Source organism: Ranitomeya variabilis, chromosome 2 (assembly GCF_051348905.1).
Source record: "Ranitomeya variabilis isolate aRanVar5 chromosome 2, aRanVar5.hap1, whole genome shotgun sequence".
Taxonomy (NCBI): Eukaryota; Metazoa; Chordata; class Amphibia; order Anura; family Dendrobatidae; genus Ranitomeya; species Ranitomeya variabilis.
Window position 1 is genome coordinate 1007656949 of NC_135233.1, and position 15820 is coordinate 1007672768.

Consider the following 15820-nt stretch of genomic DNA (forward strand, 5'->3'; position numbering starts at 1 on the left):
ACTCACCGTAAAATCTCTTTCTCTTAGCCTCTAATTGGGGGACACAGGACCATGGGTGTTATGCTGCTGTCCACTAGGAGGCGACACTATGCATAATCTGAAAAAGAGTAACCCTGGCTCCTCCTCTGCAGTATACACCCCTGGACGGCGTCGGCCTTCTCCAGTTTTGTGCAAAAGCATTAGGAGGAATGTAACATGAATAACATAACCATGCCTATAAGAAGGCAACTATGTACGAGCTCAAGAAAACAATATGAGAACTCAACAGGGTGGGAGCTGTGTCCCCCAATTAGAGGCTAAGAGAAAGAGATTTTACGGTGAGTACACAAAAATCTCCTTTACTCTGTCACCTCATTGGGGGAAACAGGACCATGGGATGTCCCAAAGCAGTCCCTGGGTGGGAAGCAATGGACGAATATTGTGCTGACAGGGCCCTATACTTGGGGCACCGCCGCCTGCAGAACACATCTACCTATGCTCGCGTCCGCTGAGGACTGGTATGAACACCGTAGTGTTTAGTAAACGTGTGTAGGTTAGTCCAAGTGGCCGCCTTACACACTTGTTGTGCCGAAGCCTGGTGCTGAATGGCCCCTACCGCCCGTGTAGATTGTGCTGTAATACCGGCGGGAAGAGGAGAATTCTTAAGGCGGTAGGCCTCCTGTATGGTGGATTTGATCCACCTGGCTAGGGTAGCTTTGGAAGCTGGCAGACCCTTGCGGCCACCTTCCGGAAGAAGTAAAAGAGAATCAGATCTCCGGAAGGACGCAGTCCTAGACACACATATACTCAATGCCCTGACAAGGTCAAGCGTATGCAGAGCCTTCTCCACTCAATGAACCGGGACCGGACAAAGGGATGGCAGTGAAATTTCCTCATTGAGGTGGAAGTTGGACACAACCTTCGGAAGGAAGGATGGGACCATACGGAGAACTACCTTGTCCTGGTGAAAAGCCAGGAAGGGCCGTTTGCAGGAGAGTTCTGTCAGTTCAGACACCCTGCGTAGTGAGGTGATTGCCACCAGGAAAACCACCTTCTGGGAGAGAAGGCGGAGCGGGACCTCCTTAAGGGGTTCGAAGGGTGGTTCCTGCAATGCTATCAGGACCAGGTTAAGGTCCCACATTTCTAATGGTCGTCTGTAGGGGGCAACCAATCGGGAAACCCCCTGAAGTAAAGTCCTTACTTGCGGCTTGGTAGCAATGTGCCTTTGAAAAAGCACTGAGAGGGCTGACACCTGGCTCTTAAGCGAGCCCAGGGACAGCCTGGCCTCCAGACCCGATTGGAGAGAACCAAGTAGTTTGGGGAGGGAATAAGGGAATGGGGTCTGGCCACGAGATTCGCACCAGGAAAAGAAAGCTTTCCAGGTACAGTAATAAATCTTTGCAGAGGCTGGCTTCTGTGCCCTGATCATGGTCCTAATGACGTCCGGCGAGAGCCCTGCCTGGGTTAGAGCCCAGGTTTCAAGGGCCACGCCGTCAAATTGAGGGCCCCTGAGTTCTGGTGGTAGAACGGGCCTTGTGATAGAAGATCCGGGCGGTCGGGGAGGCGCCAGGGGGCGTCTGCTGTAAGTTGTACGATGTCGGCGTACCATGTACGTCTGGGCCAGTCCGGTGCAATTAGGATGGTTGGAACTCCCTCTTGCTTGATCTTCCTCACCACTCTGGATATCAGGGGGAGAGGTGGAAAAATGTACAGAAGCTGGAACTGGGTCCAGTCCTGAACCAGAGCGTCTGCTCCGAGCGACCGCGGATCGTGTGCTCTGGCCATGAAGTTGGAGACATTGGCATTGAAGTGGGATGCCATTAGGTCCACATCTGGGGTCCCCCAGCTATGGCAGATCTGGCGAAAAATTTCGGGATGGAGAGACCACTCTCCCGAGTCTATTCTTTGTTGGCTGAGGAAGTCTGCTTCCCAGTTGTCCACACCCGGCATGTGGACTGCCAAGAGAACCGACTCTGTGTTCTCCGCCCAGTGGAGGATGTGTGACACTTCTCGCATCGCCAGGGTACTGCGGGTCCCCCTTGGTGATTGACATATGCCACAGCCGTGGCATTGTCCGACTGTATTCTGATGTGAGAGGCTGCCAGTAAGGCTACTTTCAGACATAGCGCATTTTTGAGCGCTATTTTGCGGGCGCTTTTCAAAAATGCGCAATGTCATTTTCGTCTGCCGGCAAAGTGAATGAGAAATTCACTTTGCCGTTCAGACACACCGCAAAAAAACGCGGCGCTTTTGTCTGCAAACACGCCGGCGTAAAAAGAATTGACATGTCAATTCTTTACGCAGCGGCGTGTCTGCGTATCCCCCTAGGGCCCCATATTAACGTGCACACACAGCGCCTTTGTCCTGGGTGTCGGCGTCTTTGTACGGAGGGGTTGACACCCAGGACCGGACGTGACGTCGGACAGGAAGAGGGAAGCCCCCGCCCCCCAGTGAAGCAGCATGGAGTGTGAGTGTGAGTGTGTGTGTGTGTGTGTGTGTGTGTGTAGCGACGCTGCAGCGATAGCGACAACGATGCCGATCGCTGCAGCGTCGCTGTTTGATCGCTGGGGAGCTGTCACACAGACCGCTCTCCAGCGACCAAGGATGCCGAGGCCCCCGGGTAACCAGAGTAAACATCGGGTTACTAAGCGCAGGGCCGCGCTTAGTAACCCGATGTTTACCCTGGTTACCAGCGTAAAAGTAAAAAAAACAAACAGTACATGCTCACCTGCGCGTCCCCCAGCCTCTGCTTCCTGACACTGACTGAGCTCCGGCCCTAACAGCACAGCGGTGACGTCACCGCTCTGCTTTCACTTTCACTTTAGGGCCGGCGCTCAGTCACTTTGATACGTGGCACTTTGATACGTGGCACTGAAATATGTGGCACTGAAATATGTGGCACGTGGCACTTTGATACGTGGCACGTGGCACTTTGATACGTGGCACGTGTCACTTAAATACGTGGCACGTGGCACTTTGATACGTGGCACTGAAATATGTGGCACGTGGCACTTTGATACGTGGCACGTGGCACTGAAATACGTGGCACTGAAATACGTGATACGTGGCACTTAAATACGTGGCACTTAAATACGTGGCACGTGGCACTGAAATACGTGGCACTGAAATACGTGGCACGTGGCACTGAAATACGTGGCACGTGGCACTGAAATACGTGGCACTGAAATACGTGGCACTTAAATACGTGGCACTTAGGCTATGTTCACATTTGCGTTGTGCACCGCATGCGTCCTTTTTTTGATTGATTTTGGACGCAGCAAAAATGCAACTTGCTGCGTCCTCTGCGGCCGGATGCGTGCGCTGCAGTGACGCATGCGGCCGGCGCAAAACGCAAGTGCGACGCATGTCCATGCGCCCCCATGTTAAATATAGGGGCACATGACGCATGCGGCGCCCGACGCTGCGGCGCAGACCGCAAATGTGAACGTAGACTTAAATAGCTAGATAGAGCTGGATCCGCGGGCTGTGATCTGGCCTACGCTCAGCACTCTGCGGAGCGCTGTCATTCAAAACACGTCCACTCATTTTGGTGTTTAGTCCCAAAATGGAAGATGGAAGAAGAAAAGGGTTGGACAAGGAAATGACATCATTTCTTTTTTTTTTCCCCCACTGCAGTTAAAGCTTTATTTGTGTCAAACACAGACAATCTGCAGAGAAAACTGCATAAAAAACCGCACTAAAAACCGCATCAAAAACCGCATCAAAAACGCACCTGCGTTTTCTGCCAAGAGCTGCGGTTTTTGTCCTGAAAAAAAAAGGATTGAAATCAGGATCGTGTGAACATACCCTTACCGTACAGGGTTACGAGGGGGGGCGTCTGACTGACGCCTGCCCTAGTAACCTGGGGTTAGTGACAGTGGGGTTAGTAAACCCCAGCTGATGTCTGTTCCGCTTGCTGAGGCGTCTTTGGCTCAAGGCCATTGCAGCTGGCAGAATCGACATGATGTTAACTCCAGTGTGTATTGTATTCTGAGTCATAAAGACAGGAAATGACCTCAATGACTCTTTTTTTTTTTCCCCTTTTTTTTTTTTTCAAACAAACTTTATTTTCAGTACACAATGCTGAAAAAAACGCAGCTGCAAAAAACGCAGCAAAAAACGCTGTGTGTGAAAGCAGCTGCGTTTTTTGCCTGCGTAAAAAAACGCAGGTAAAGCAGCAGCAAAATACGCGCGCGTAAAAATACGCAGCAAATACGCTGTGTGTGAAAGTAGCCTTAGTGATGGAAGGCCCTCAATGCCAGGAGGATGGCACGAATTTCCAGGATGTTGATGGGCATGGTCGCTTCCACTGGGGACCACTTTCCCTGTGCACCCCAACCTGTCAGGCTCGCATCGGTGGTCAGAACCTTCCAATGACCTGTGAGAGAGGATTTCCCCTTTGCTAGTGAGGTTGGCTTGAGCCACCAGTGCAGGGACCTCCTGGTTGACGACGTTAGCCGGAACTCCCTTTCGAGAGAGAAAGGGTTGTTGTCCCTGGACTTGATGATGGCTAGTTGGAGAGGCCTGAGGTGAAACTGGGCAAATGGGACCGCTTCTATTGCTGCCCCCATCCTGCCGAGGACTCTCATGGCAAACCGGAGAGATAGAGGGGGTTTGCGGAGGAGGGTGCGAACTCCTAGGCGGAGAGCCAGTGCCTTGTCCTTGGGAAAGAGCACTAGACCCCTGGAGGTGTTGAATAGCATTCCCAGGAAGGTCAGGGACTGACTCGGGGTTGGTGATGACTTTTGTAGGTTGACTAACCAGGCCATGCGACTCAGAGTATCGATTGCGATTGAGACGCTGAGCTCGCAGTCCTTGAAGGTGGGAGCCTTGATGAGTAGATCGTCCAAGTATGGAAAGACTACTATGCCTCTGGAGTGCAGGATGTCCATGGTGGCTGCCATGACTTTGGTAAACACTCTGGGAGCCGTGGCGAGTCCGAACGGGAGAGCCACGAACTGGTAGTGGTCCTGGTCGATTGCGAACCTGAGAAATCTCTGATGGGCAGGTGCAATCCGTATGTGCAGGTATGCGTCTTGTATGTCTATGGAGGCGAGATATTCTCCCTTCTCCATGAACGCAATGATGGACCGAAGGGACTCCATGCGGAAGTGACGGACCCGTACATATTTGTTGAGCTGTTTTAGGTCCAGTATGGGCCGCACGCTGCCTCCTTTCTTGGGGACTATGAATAGATTGGAGTAGAACCCTCGAAAGCGCTCAGCCGTGGGGACCGGTACTATGACACCTGCTTGAAAAAGTGAGGAGACCACTTGTTGGAAGGCACGAGCCTTGGCTGGTGGTTTTGGGGGGACAGAGAGGAAGAATCGGCCCGGTGGGTTGGAGGTGAACTCTATCTTGTATCCGGAAGACACTAGTTCCCTGACCCACCTGTCTTCTGTAATAGGCAGCCAGACTTGATGAAAGAGCAAAAGTCGACCGCCTATGGGTGTGGTGTCTTCCAGAGTCCGTAATCATGATGAGGAGAAAGTCTGAGATTTTCCTCCTCTGGGCTTAGTGGCCTGCTTTTGACTGCCAGGTCTTGTCCGACCTTTGCGTCGATCGTTAGTTGTCCCTGCGTGGGGAACGGTTACGATTTTGTGCTGGATGCGAGACGGACCAGCCCAAGGAGTTCCGAAAGGATCGAGATCGAGTTTGGTTACGCTTCTTGTAAGTGCGTTTAGGTTTCAGTTGGGGAAGAGAGATACTCTTACCCCCGGTGGCGTTGGATATCATCGTGTCCAACTGTTCACCGAAAAGTCGCCCACTGAGGTAGGGGAGATGTGTGAGAGATTTCTTTGAGGCTGTGTCCGCTTTCCATTCCCGCAGCCAGAGGATACGCCGAATTGTGATGGCGTTTGATGCTATTTCCGCTACACCCCTTGCTGAATCCAGATCTGCGTGTAGCATGTAATCTGCTACGACTGCTATTTGAACCGCTTGGTCCGACAGCTCAGGAGCGGATGCTTGGAGGCCAGCTTGTAAATTTTTGGCCCAGGCCAGAATGGCCTTGGCAGCCCAAACTGAAGCGAACGCGGGAGCCAGGGATGCCCCTGCAGCCTCGAAAATTGAACAAGCCATGCGTTCTACCTGCCGGTCTGCTGCATCCCTGGGGGATGAGCTATCTGACAGTGAAAGGAGGGTCTGTGCTGCTAGTCTAGAGACTGGGGGGTCCACTTCGGGTGGGTCTGTCCATTCCTTGGTATCCTTCTGCGGGAAGGGGTACCTCGCCTCCAGATATTTGCGATTAGCGAATTTTTTCTCAGGCTGTGAGAGCTGCTTTTTAAGGATCGCCTTAAACTCTGGGTGGTTAGAGAAAACCTTAGGCGGCTTCAGAGTTCCTTCAAAGGAAATCTTGTGTTCTGGGGCCTCTGGTGGCGGATCAGAAATGTCCAGCACCCAATGGATGGAAGAGATTATGTCCTCAACTAGCGCTGTATTGCTAGAGGGGATTGGGATCAGGGACCCCTCCGTTTCTTTGCCTGAGTCGGAGTCACAGATGCCTTCCGAATCCTGTGTATCACTGAGGCGTCCCCTGCTGGGTGAGCTGGGGCGGAGGCCTTCTCTGTTCGGAGATTACGGAGATCTGCATTGTCTGCCCCTGGATGGGGACAGTCTAGATGACCTGGAACTACGGTGTTTCTCCCTAGAAGGGGATGACCGTGTGCTATGGGATGATGCAGATGGACTTGACCTATGGGTCCGCTTGCGTCCTGACCTAGACGTGGATGTACCAGGGTCGTCCTGTACCTGGGTCAAGCTCTCCCTTTGCTGGGTAACGGTCATAGCCGAGGCATGACTCTGTAGAGCCTGAAGCAATGTGGAGGTTAGGTTGTCTATAGACTGCGTCATAGATTACGACATCTGAGTGACCCATTCCGGCGTGGCATTAGACACCGAAGCATTGGCTGAGTGCAGTCCTGGCAGTGCGGGTACGTGCTGCCACTGGGGAGAGAGGTCCTGCAGGCTGTGCAGAATGCATAATAGCAGTCCTGCCTGGTTCTCTTGGACCTTGAGCCCGACATAGTGCACAGAGTGCAGAAGGGCTGGCTATGCAGAGGACCTTACAGGGGTAGCTATGCAGAGGAATCTATAGGGGAGCCTTATAGGGAATATGGATTCACAGCTGAGTTAAACAACCCAGCTGTGATCTTACCCCACCAGTTTGCCCCTAGGTCCAGCGCCGAAGATTCACAGTCCTGTGCCCCCCAGAGACTGGCTGGCCTGGTCCTGCTGACCGGGAGATGCAGGGTTAATCCTTGCTTCAGTAGAAATGGCCGCCAAGGAGAAGAGGAAGGGGGCGGAGAGCTGAGAAAAAAGGCGGCAAAGCTGTGTAAAAATGCGCCCTTTGTCTCGATCCTCTATCACACTGTAGAGTGTCATATTTGTCATCCAGGGGGCGGAGAGGAGGCGGCTTCAGCTAGGCCGAAGCCGCAGCCTAAATTAGATGCCTGATGCCCAGAAAGGCTCCAGGCCGGCGCGAAAGTCCGGGAGGGGGTCAGATCTGAACCGGACCCCTCCGGATTTAAAAGCAGGATAGCGGTGGGGCTATAAGCAGAAGGGGGGCCCTGTGAGGGGGCCCCCTGAGGCAGTATAGAGCTGGTGCTGCCGCAGAGACAGGGGTGCAGGGAGCCCTGTGTCTGTATGTGCCATGCCTGCCTGCACTCCCTCCGGCCCTGACAGGAGCCCGCAGCTGGGCTGGGGTCCCTGGATGCAGGCGCAGTGTGCTGGCCCATTGCTGGGAGCTGTAGAGTGCTGCCTGTACAGGCCCTACCTGAGGCGTCTCAACCTAATGCCCCCAGAGGGGGATTAGGGAGGGTGCTGCTGTCACCATCAGGGGGCTTTATCTTCGCCTCGACCTCAGCCCCTAAACCAAAAGGAATTGGGGAAGGAGGGGGGGTCTCGACTTCGAACCAGCACCCGAAGGACTGGGGAAGGAGAGACATGGGGAATAGCCATCTCGACTTCAACCGGGCACCCCGTAATAGGGGGCCGAGGAAGGAGCCATGCCGGGAATCTCACAGGAGATCCACTTTTCTTCATCTGTAATCCGTCAGAAAAAAAACGGAGTAAAAAATTTTAGATGTGCCTCCTATGTGACACTAAGCAAAAACTGGAGAAGGCTGACGCCGTCCAGGGGTGTATACTGCAGAGGAGGAGGAGCCACGGTTAATCTTTTTCAGATTATGCATAGTGTCGCCTCCTAGTGGACAGCAGCATAACACCCATGGTCCTGTGTCCCCCAATGAGGCGACAGAGTAATTTCTGTTTTGTTTTGTTTTTTTACTCCTTTCCAAAAAATTTTCCACTAAATAAAACAAAAACTATGCATGTTTGGTACTTAACTGGACAATCCTATTGCGAAGACATTTTTACCGTTTAATGAATGCTGTAAATACACAAATAAAACAATTTCAGAATTGCACTTTTTTTTGCTATTTTTCCACACTAGGAATTTTTTCCTGCTTTCCATTACATCATATAATAAAATGGTAAAATTCAAAAGTACAACTCATCTCGTAAAATAACAGCCCTCACACGGCTCAGTCAACAGAAAAATAAAGTTATGGCTTTTGAAATAAGAGGAGGAAAAACGAAAAAGCAAAAACGAAAAATCGCCCAGTCATTAAGGGGTTAAGGATATTTTGTACCATTCTGATGTGTCCAAATGACACACGATATTTGGACATTGGTATCGGTTGCGAAAACCATAATACAGGGAGAGTTTGTATGCCACTTAAGTCAATGACACAACACTTGACAGCAGCTTGTCAGGAGCAGGGAGGGGAATAGTTAACTGCTATTTAGAAATCAGTGGGTTGGTGGGAGATTTCTGGGATATCAGGAGTTCATGGAGAAAAAGGAAGTATGATTCCAACTTTTTGTTAAATAAAATATTTTTCCATGTTTATTAAAAAAGATAAAAAATCCATGTAGATACAAGCGGGGGGATAAGGAAACAACGTGGTGACACATTTCGAACGTAGGCCTTGAGGAAGAACGCTGTTTGCATTCGAAACGCCTCACCATGCTGTTGCGGCGAGTTGGCTTTTTTTTTTTTAATATACCTACATCAGGAGTAAACCCCTCTCAGGAATGTACCTATTGCACACTCTAAGCCAGGATCTGGGGAGGCACAAGTGACCGAGCTCCATGGAAACCAGCTGTACACTATGTCAGATCAAAGCTCTCATTACAATTGACTTGCGTTTTTCTATCTGATGTCATTCTTCTGCAAACATGCTTGTTTTCATGCTGTCTTAACTAACTAAAGCAATATATTAACTTGAGAATAACCCTTTAATTAATCACATTGGTAGAGGTCATCCCCTTCCCATTGATCAGCTGTTGCCAGCATGGCTGCTGCTAGATGTTTACTGTGACTGTCGTGGAACAGCTCTGGACACTGGTTTGCCTGCTTTAAATGAATAGAATCTGGTCTGCGATATCCCGGATCGGCCACTGAACAGTGTGTGGCGCTGTGGTGTTTTACGCTGCACACTGCTTACATCCAGCTGCTGACAAAGCGGATAACAGCAGTTAGTGGGAGTACCAGGTGTCTGACCCCCACCCACCAATCTGATGTTCATTTAGGACAGATCATCAATGTTATAGTAGCGGAAAACCCATTTAAATGTTCTCTTCAGACATGTTCTGCTAGAATACCCTGTAAATTATCCTATTTTCTGACTCTTATAGGAATTTCGACAAAGGTCTCTGGATTGGGAAAAGCAGCGTCTTCTGTATCAGCAGCAGGTAGCGGCATTGGAAGCTCAGCGTAGGACCTTGGCGGAACAAACTGAAAAATATCAGGTACATGGGAGAGGCGTGAAGGATCTTGGTGTATAATTCTACCCTTAGCTTCATCCACGCAAACAAATATCTGCTCACCGCAGTGGTGCTGGGTATTCTCAAGAATTACAGATAGACCCCAAGTCCTGTCTCTTTGGCATTCCAGTAATGGCAAAAAAACAGCATCACACACAGATCCCATGAAACAATCTGGACTTTTAAATATATTGTGAATAAGACTGAATTGTTTTATCGAAGCTCTTGTGACGTACTCGTGTATAAGTCGACCCGAGTATAAGCCGAGGCACCTAATTTTGCCTCGAAAAACTGGGAAAACGTATAGTCTCCAGTATAAGCCGGGTATACATTGTCCCCTCATCCCTATCATGGTATGCATGGCTCCCCATCCCTGTCCCTGTATGCATGGCTTCCCTTACCTGTACTTGTATGTATGCCTCCCCATCCCTGTCCTTGTATTCATGGCTCCCCATTCCTATCCTTGTATGTATGGTTCCCCATTCCTATCCTTGTATGCATAGTTCCTCATCCCTATCCTTGTATGCATAGTTCCCCATCCCTATCCTTGTATACATGGCTCCCCATCCTTGTATTCATGGCTCCCCATCCTGGTATTCATGGCTCCCCATTCCTATCCTTGTATTCATGGCTTCCCATTCCTATCCTTGTATGCATGGGTCCCCATCCCTACCCTTGTATACATGGCTCTCTGTCTCTGTATGCATGGCTCCCCATCCCTGTCCTTGTATGCATGGCTCCCCATCCCTGTCCTTGTATACATGGCTCCCCATCCCTGTCCTTGTATGCGTGGCTCCCCATTCCTGTTTCTGTATGCTTGGCTCCCCATCCCTGTCCTTGTATGCATGGCTCCCCATCCCTGTCCCTGTATGTATGGCTCCTTATCCGTGTATGCATGGCTCCCCATCCATGTCCCTGTATGCATGGCTCCTTATCCCTGTCCTTGTATGCATGGCTCCCCATCTCTGTCCTTGTATGTATGGCTCCCCATCTCTGTCCTTGTATGCATGGCTCCCCATCCCTGTCCTTGTATGCATGGCTCTTCATCCCTGTCCTTGTATGCATGGTTCATATAAAAAAACCACATCCTACTTACCTTCCCTGCGCGCTCTCTCTGCATCTCGTTCTGTGCCAGCAGCTCTTCCAGCTGAGCGATCAAATGGCCCTGCTCATTAAGGTAATGAATATTCACTCCACGCCTATGGGAGTGGAGAGAGGTGAATATTCATTACCTTAATGAGCAGGGGACATGTGATCACTCGGCCTTAAGAGCTGCTGGCGCCGGAACGAGATGCGGCGAGGGTGCGCAGGGAAGGTAAGGCTACTTTCACACTAGCGTCGGGAAAGACCCGTCGCTGTGCGTCGGGCCGACGTTCCCGACGCTAGCGTGGTCTCCGCCGCACAACGGGGGCAGCGGATGTATTTTTCCAACGCATCCGCTGCCCCATTGTGAGGTGCGGGGAAGTGCGGGGAGGTGGGGGCGGAGTTCCGGCCGCGCATGCGCGGTCGGAAAAAGCGGACCGTCGGGAGCAAAAAACGTTACATGTAAGGTTTTTTTCTCCCGACGGTCCGCTAACACACGCCCAAGCGTCGCAAAACGGACGCGATGTTTGGCAATGCGTCGCTAATGCGTCGCTAATGCGTCGCTAATGTTAGTCTATGACGAAAAAACGTATCCAGCAAGAACTTTTGCTGGATGCGTATTTTCGGCAAAACGACGCATTTGCGACGTATTGCAGTTAACGCTAGTGTGAAAGTAGCCTAAGTAGGATGTGTGCTGGAAGCCGGAGTCTGTAACTGTGCGCGCTATAAGAGAAATGAATATTCACTGCCAGCACAGTGAATATTCATTTCTCTTCAGCGGGCACAGGCTTTAGCCGCAGCCGCCGGCTCCTGCCTCTGTGACCCTCTGCTCGCCCGCTCCCCCTCCCCCACCTTCTTTCTGGGACAATGACTAGTGTGTAAGCAGAGGGGCATTTTCGGCACAAAAAAAGTGCTGAAAAACTCAGCTTATACATGAGTATATACAGCAAGTTCTTTTTTTTTTTTTTTCTTGACTTTTATTCCTGCAAGTTCAGATTAAAAAAGGATTTGAGCTCCGGTTCCATAACAAATATGGAATTGCTGAATGAATAACCATATTGTCAGGTCACATTGGGCATGTATTAAAACTGATTTGTCACCTGATTTTCATTGAAAATCTATATGTAATTAAATAGATATTAGATCTGATGATGCAGGTGTAATTACTCTGGAAATCCATGTCAGAATGACTGTATAATCTTGATATTAAGATTAGGATTCTATTCTGTGAGTCCAGCTCTAGAATGAAATGGCTCATGAATCCAGATGTATTCAGTCTCCCCACACCCAGCCTGACCACTGCAGCTTGTAATGAGCAGTGTGAGATCTCAGCAGGGAGGCGGGACACTGAGGAACTGCAAATCAGCACAGGTGGGAGGAGATGGAGTTAAACTTTCATGTAGGATTATATTGCTTTTATTGGGATGAAGATTTTTTTGCTTTGTGCTGTAATATTGCCAAATTGTTACCGTAAATATTTTTTTGCTGATTAATCCTTTATCATTTTTGGTACTTTTTTGTTTTCATTATCGGCATATTTGTATACAGCCAAGATCAGGATATTATGTTCTAGCTTGTGAAAACCTACGAGGTGCCCAGTGTTGCTTTACCACCACTAGCCATGCCTCTCTTTTTATTTCAGTCTTCCTTTCCCCTAAATTTTAGATAATATATAGAATTTGTAATCTTTTCTCTCATTTGTGTAACTCCTAAGGAGGAGTCTCAGACCCGAAAACATATGCTAGAGAAGACAAGTGTGGCCGGCCGTTCCGAGCTCCAGCACCTCAGCGGTCATCTGATACGTGCTAATGACAGTCTTCATGCCAAAGAAGAAGAACTCGAAAGTGTAAGATTACAGCTGGACTCTGCTACAACGGGACGAGAGCGAGCCGAGCTGGAACTTGAGCAAGTGCGGCAAACCGTAAAGGTGACACTTGTGTGTTGTAAAAATGAAATGTGCCGTCCTTCATCAATCACTGCTGCAAACTACTGCCATCTGCTAGATGCTCTCTGTCACACAAGCTGGTATTTGGGGGTCAGCACTGCGCTGTGTGCACACATGATACAAAGTGGAAGTCAGCAAATTATCATTTTCTGCTGGTTATTTATAGATGTTTCACCTCTTTATTTTTTTTCCTGATGTTTATCACATTATGACTTAAAGGGAATCTGTCACCAAGTTTTGGCTACCTAATCTGAGCACCGTGATGTGGGGACAGAGTGCTTGATTCCAGTGATCTGTCACTTACTAGGCTGCTTGCTGTACTTTTGATAACTAGTCACTGTTTTAGCAGGAGACTATGACTAGAGTACTATTAAACCTGCTGCCAATGTAGTTCAACCATGCCCCACCACTGATTGGCAGCTTTCTGCCAATGCACAGTATACACAGAAAGCTGCCAATCAGTTGGTGGGGATACGCAGAGCTCAACATTCAGAGAATTGCAGGAGAAAAAGCAGTTTTTAATCAAAATTGCAGCACCCAGTAAAGTAAGTGACATATCGCTGGAATCATGGTCTCTGCCCCTACATCAAGCTGCTCTCAAGTGGAGTAGAAAAAACCTGGTGACAGATTCTCTTTAATTGAAAAGTGTTTTTTTTTTTTTTTTAAGTTAAGTACAGGATGTGTCAAAAATGTCTGTAAGGTTAGACCCAAAATTGACCAATTTTTTTCTGTTTGCAATAAACCAACCAAACAAGTACAATTTTTAAATCGCTCAAAAAAATAAATGATTTCTCCAAATTCAGCACAAAATGCCTTTTTTACTGACTTCTGCAGTCTCTGAATTATTCAGCCCCCATAGGACAAGCATCTTTACTAGTGATGAGCGAGTGTGCTCGTTACTTGAGTTTTCCTAGCATGCTCTGGTGTTCCCCGAGTACTTTGGGCGTCCTCAGAGATTATGTTTCAGTCACCGCAGCTGCATGATTTGCAGCTGCTAGACAGACTGAATACATATGGGGATTCCCTAACAAACAGGCAATCCCTGCATGTGTTCAGGTTATCTAACAGCCACAAATCATGCAGCTGCGGAGACTCAAACATAATCTGCGAGCATGCCCAAAATACTCGGAGAACACCCGAGCATGCTCGGAAAACTCGAGTAACAAGCACACTCGCTCATCACTAGTCTTTACTAATTAATAGAGCACATTTGGCTTTTAGACCCTCCTGCTTACATGATGCTCATGGGGAACGGCCTCCAGTTCACTAATAGTCTTGATTTTGGCTGCTACCACAGTGTTCTTCAAATCTAATCAAAGATTTTGTTATGGGGTTCAAATCTGGCAACTGTGACGGCCACTCCAGAATCTTCCAGGACTTCTGAAAATAATCCTCTGTTGACTTTGGCGTATATCTGGGTTCATTGTTTTGTTGCAAGGTCCAATGACGCCCAAGCTGAGTTTTTCTTAATTGAATCCATCTTGCCCTTCCCACTCTGCAGCTTTTCAGTGCTAGTGTAAGCAAAACAGCCGAAGTGTATCACCAAATCACCGCCATGCTTCACTGTAGGCAGGGTGTTCTTATCAGCATGTGCTTCATTTGTTTTCCGCCAGACATAACTGATAGGTAAACCAGAAACCTTCTAGTTTTGTTACAAGGCTTCACAGGGCAGAATCCCAAAACTATTGTTTTATTTATGTGGTTTGGAGCATATTGGAGCCGAATTTTCTTGTGCTTTTGGATCAGTAGGTGTCTATGTCTTGGCGTTTGGTATAGAGATTTAGTATGCTCCTTGCTGTGCAAACTGACTCAGTTCCTGCTGTCACCAAATCTTGCTGCAGCTTTTTAGCCCACTCTTCTCAAGAATCTGCTAGCAGCCGGTGACGGCTTCCTCTTTCTGCCACGTCCTTTATTGCAGACAGTGTTCCTGTAACTTGGAAAGTGTGAGTTCTGCTTCCACTTGTATCTTTAGGCACGTTCACTGCCTTTCATATATTTATGTATCCTTGTTTGGTTGATTCTAACAAGCAATCCATGTCATAGTATAATAGAATAGTCCAGCTAGCCAGTCCAGGTATTTGATGTTTTATCGCAAGCACAGTGAAGCTTATGATTAGTTTCTCGAGATAAGCTTGAAATAAATGTGTGCTGTTATTTATTTTTTTATTTATTTTACTCACTTATATAGCGCCATTAATTCCACATCGCTTTACAGATATCATCACTGCCCCCATTGGGGCTCACAATCTATATTCCTTATCGGTATGTCTTTGGGAGGAAACTGGAGAGAACATACAAACTCCTTGCAGATGTTGTCCTTGGTGGGATTTGAACCCAGGACCCCAGGGCTGCAGTGCTAACCACTGAGCCACCGTTGAATAAGGTGACATTCTCACATCCATGTGTCGCGGTCCGAGTATGGAGCACAATGCCTGGACTGGCTGCAGTTATCCTGACCCTACTGAACAGCCTCATGTATCTCTATGGGTTTGGGTGTGTGCATGTAGCCCTATTCTGAATCTAAGGGAGTTATCAAAATTGGCATTTTATGTTCATTTTGGAGAACCCACTTGTTATTTTAGTTATGGTTTATTGCAGAAAGATGGTATATTTTGCTAATTTGCAGTGGGGGAGGGGATTGAATAAATTTGATTGCAGCTGTATTCATATAGGGAGGAAGTTGTGTAACCCATCTATCACCTTTATATAGCAAATCCTGTAATGTCACACATGTCTGAAGTAGGGCTTTATTTAATTTACCTGCTTACATAGCGTTTTTATTTCCTGCAGAGCTCTACAGAAGCTGACACCTTTGCTGATCAGATGTCCTTGGGGGCGACAGCGGCCAGAGCAGAAAAGCACAGCTCCGCCAGCTCCATAGTGCCTGTAGCGGAGTACTGCTGGTGCACCCCCAATGTAATTGAATAGGGGCGGCGGTGCAGTACCCGGCTGCCCGCCACGATGCCGGTGACAGCTGCGCTCTGC

General features: G+C 48.8%; 1 protein-coding gene across 4 annotated transcripts in view; it reads left to right on the forward strand.

Moving 5' to 3' along the window:
* CEP63 (centrosomal protein 63) overlaps window positions 1–15820 on the forward strand; it is a 61554-nt gene that overhangs the window by 12800 nt on the left and 32934 nt on the right. For all 4 annotated transcript variants that reach the window (XM_077291279.1, XM_077291280.1, XM_077291282.1 and 1 more), the window contains 2 exons: window positions 9679–9792; window positions 12605–12817. In XM_077291279.1, coding sequence (XP_077147394.1) covers window positions 9679–9792; window positions 12605–12817 — 327 coding nt within the window. The remainder of the gene's footprint in view (window positions 1–9678; window positions 9793–12604; window positions 12818–15820) is intronic.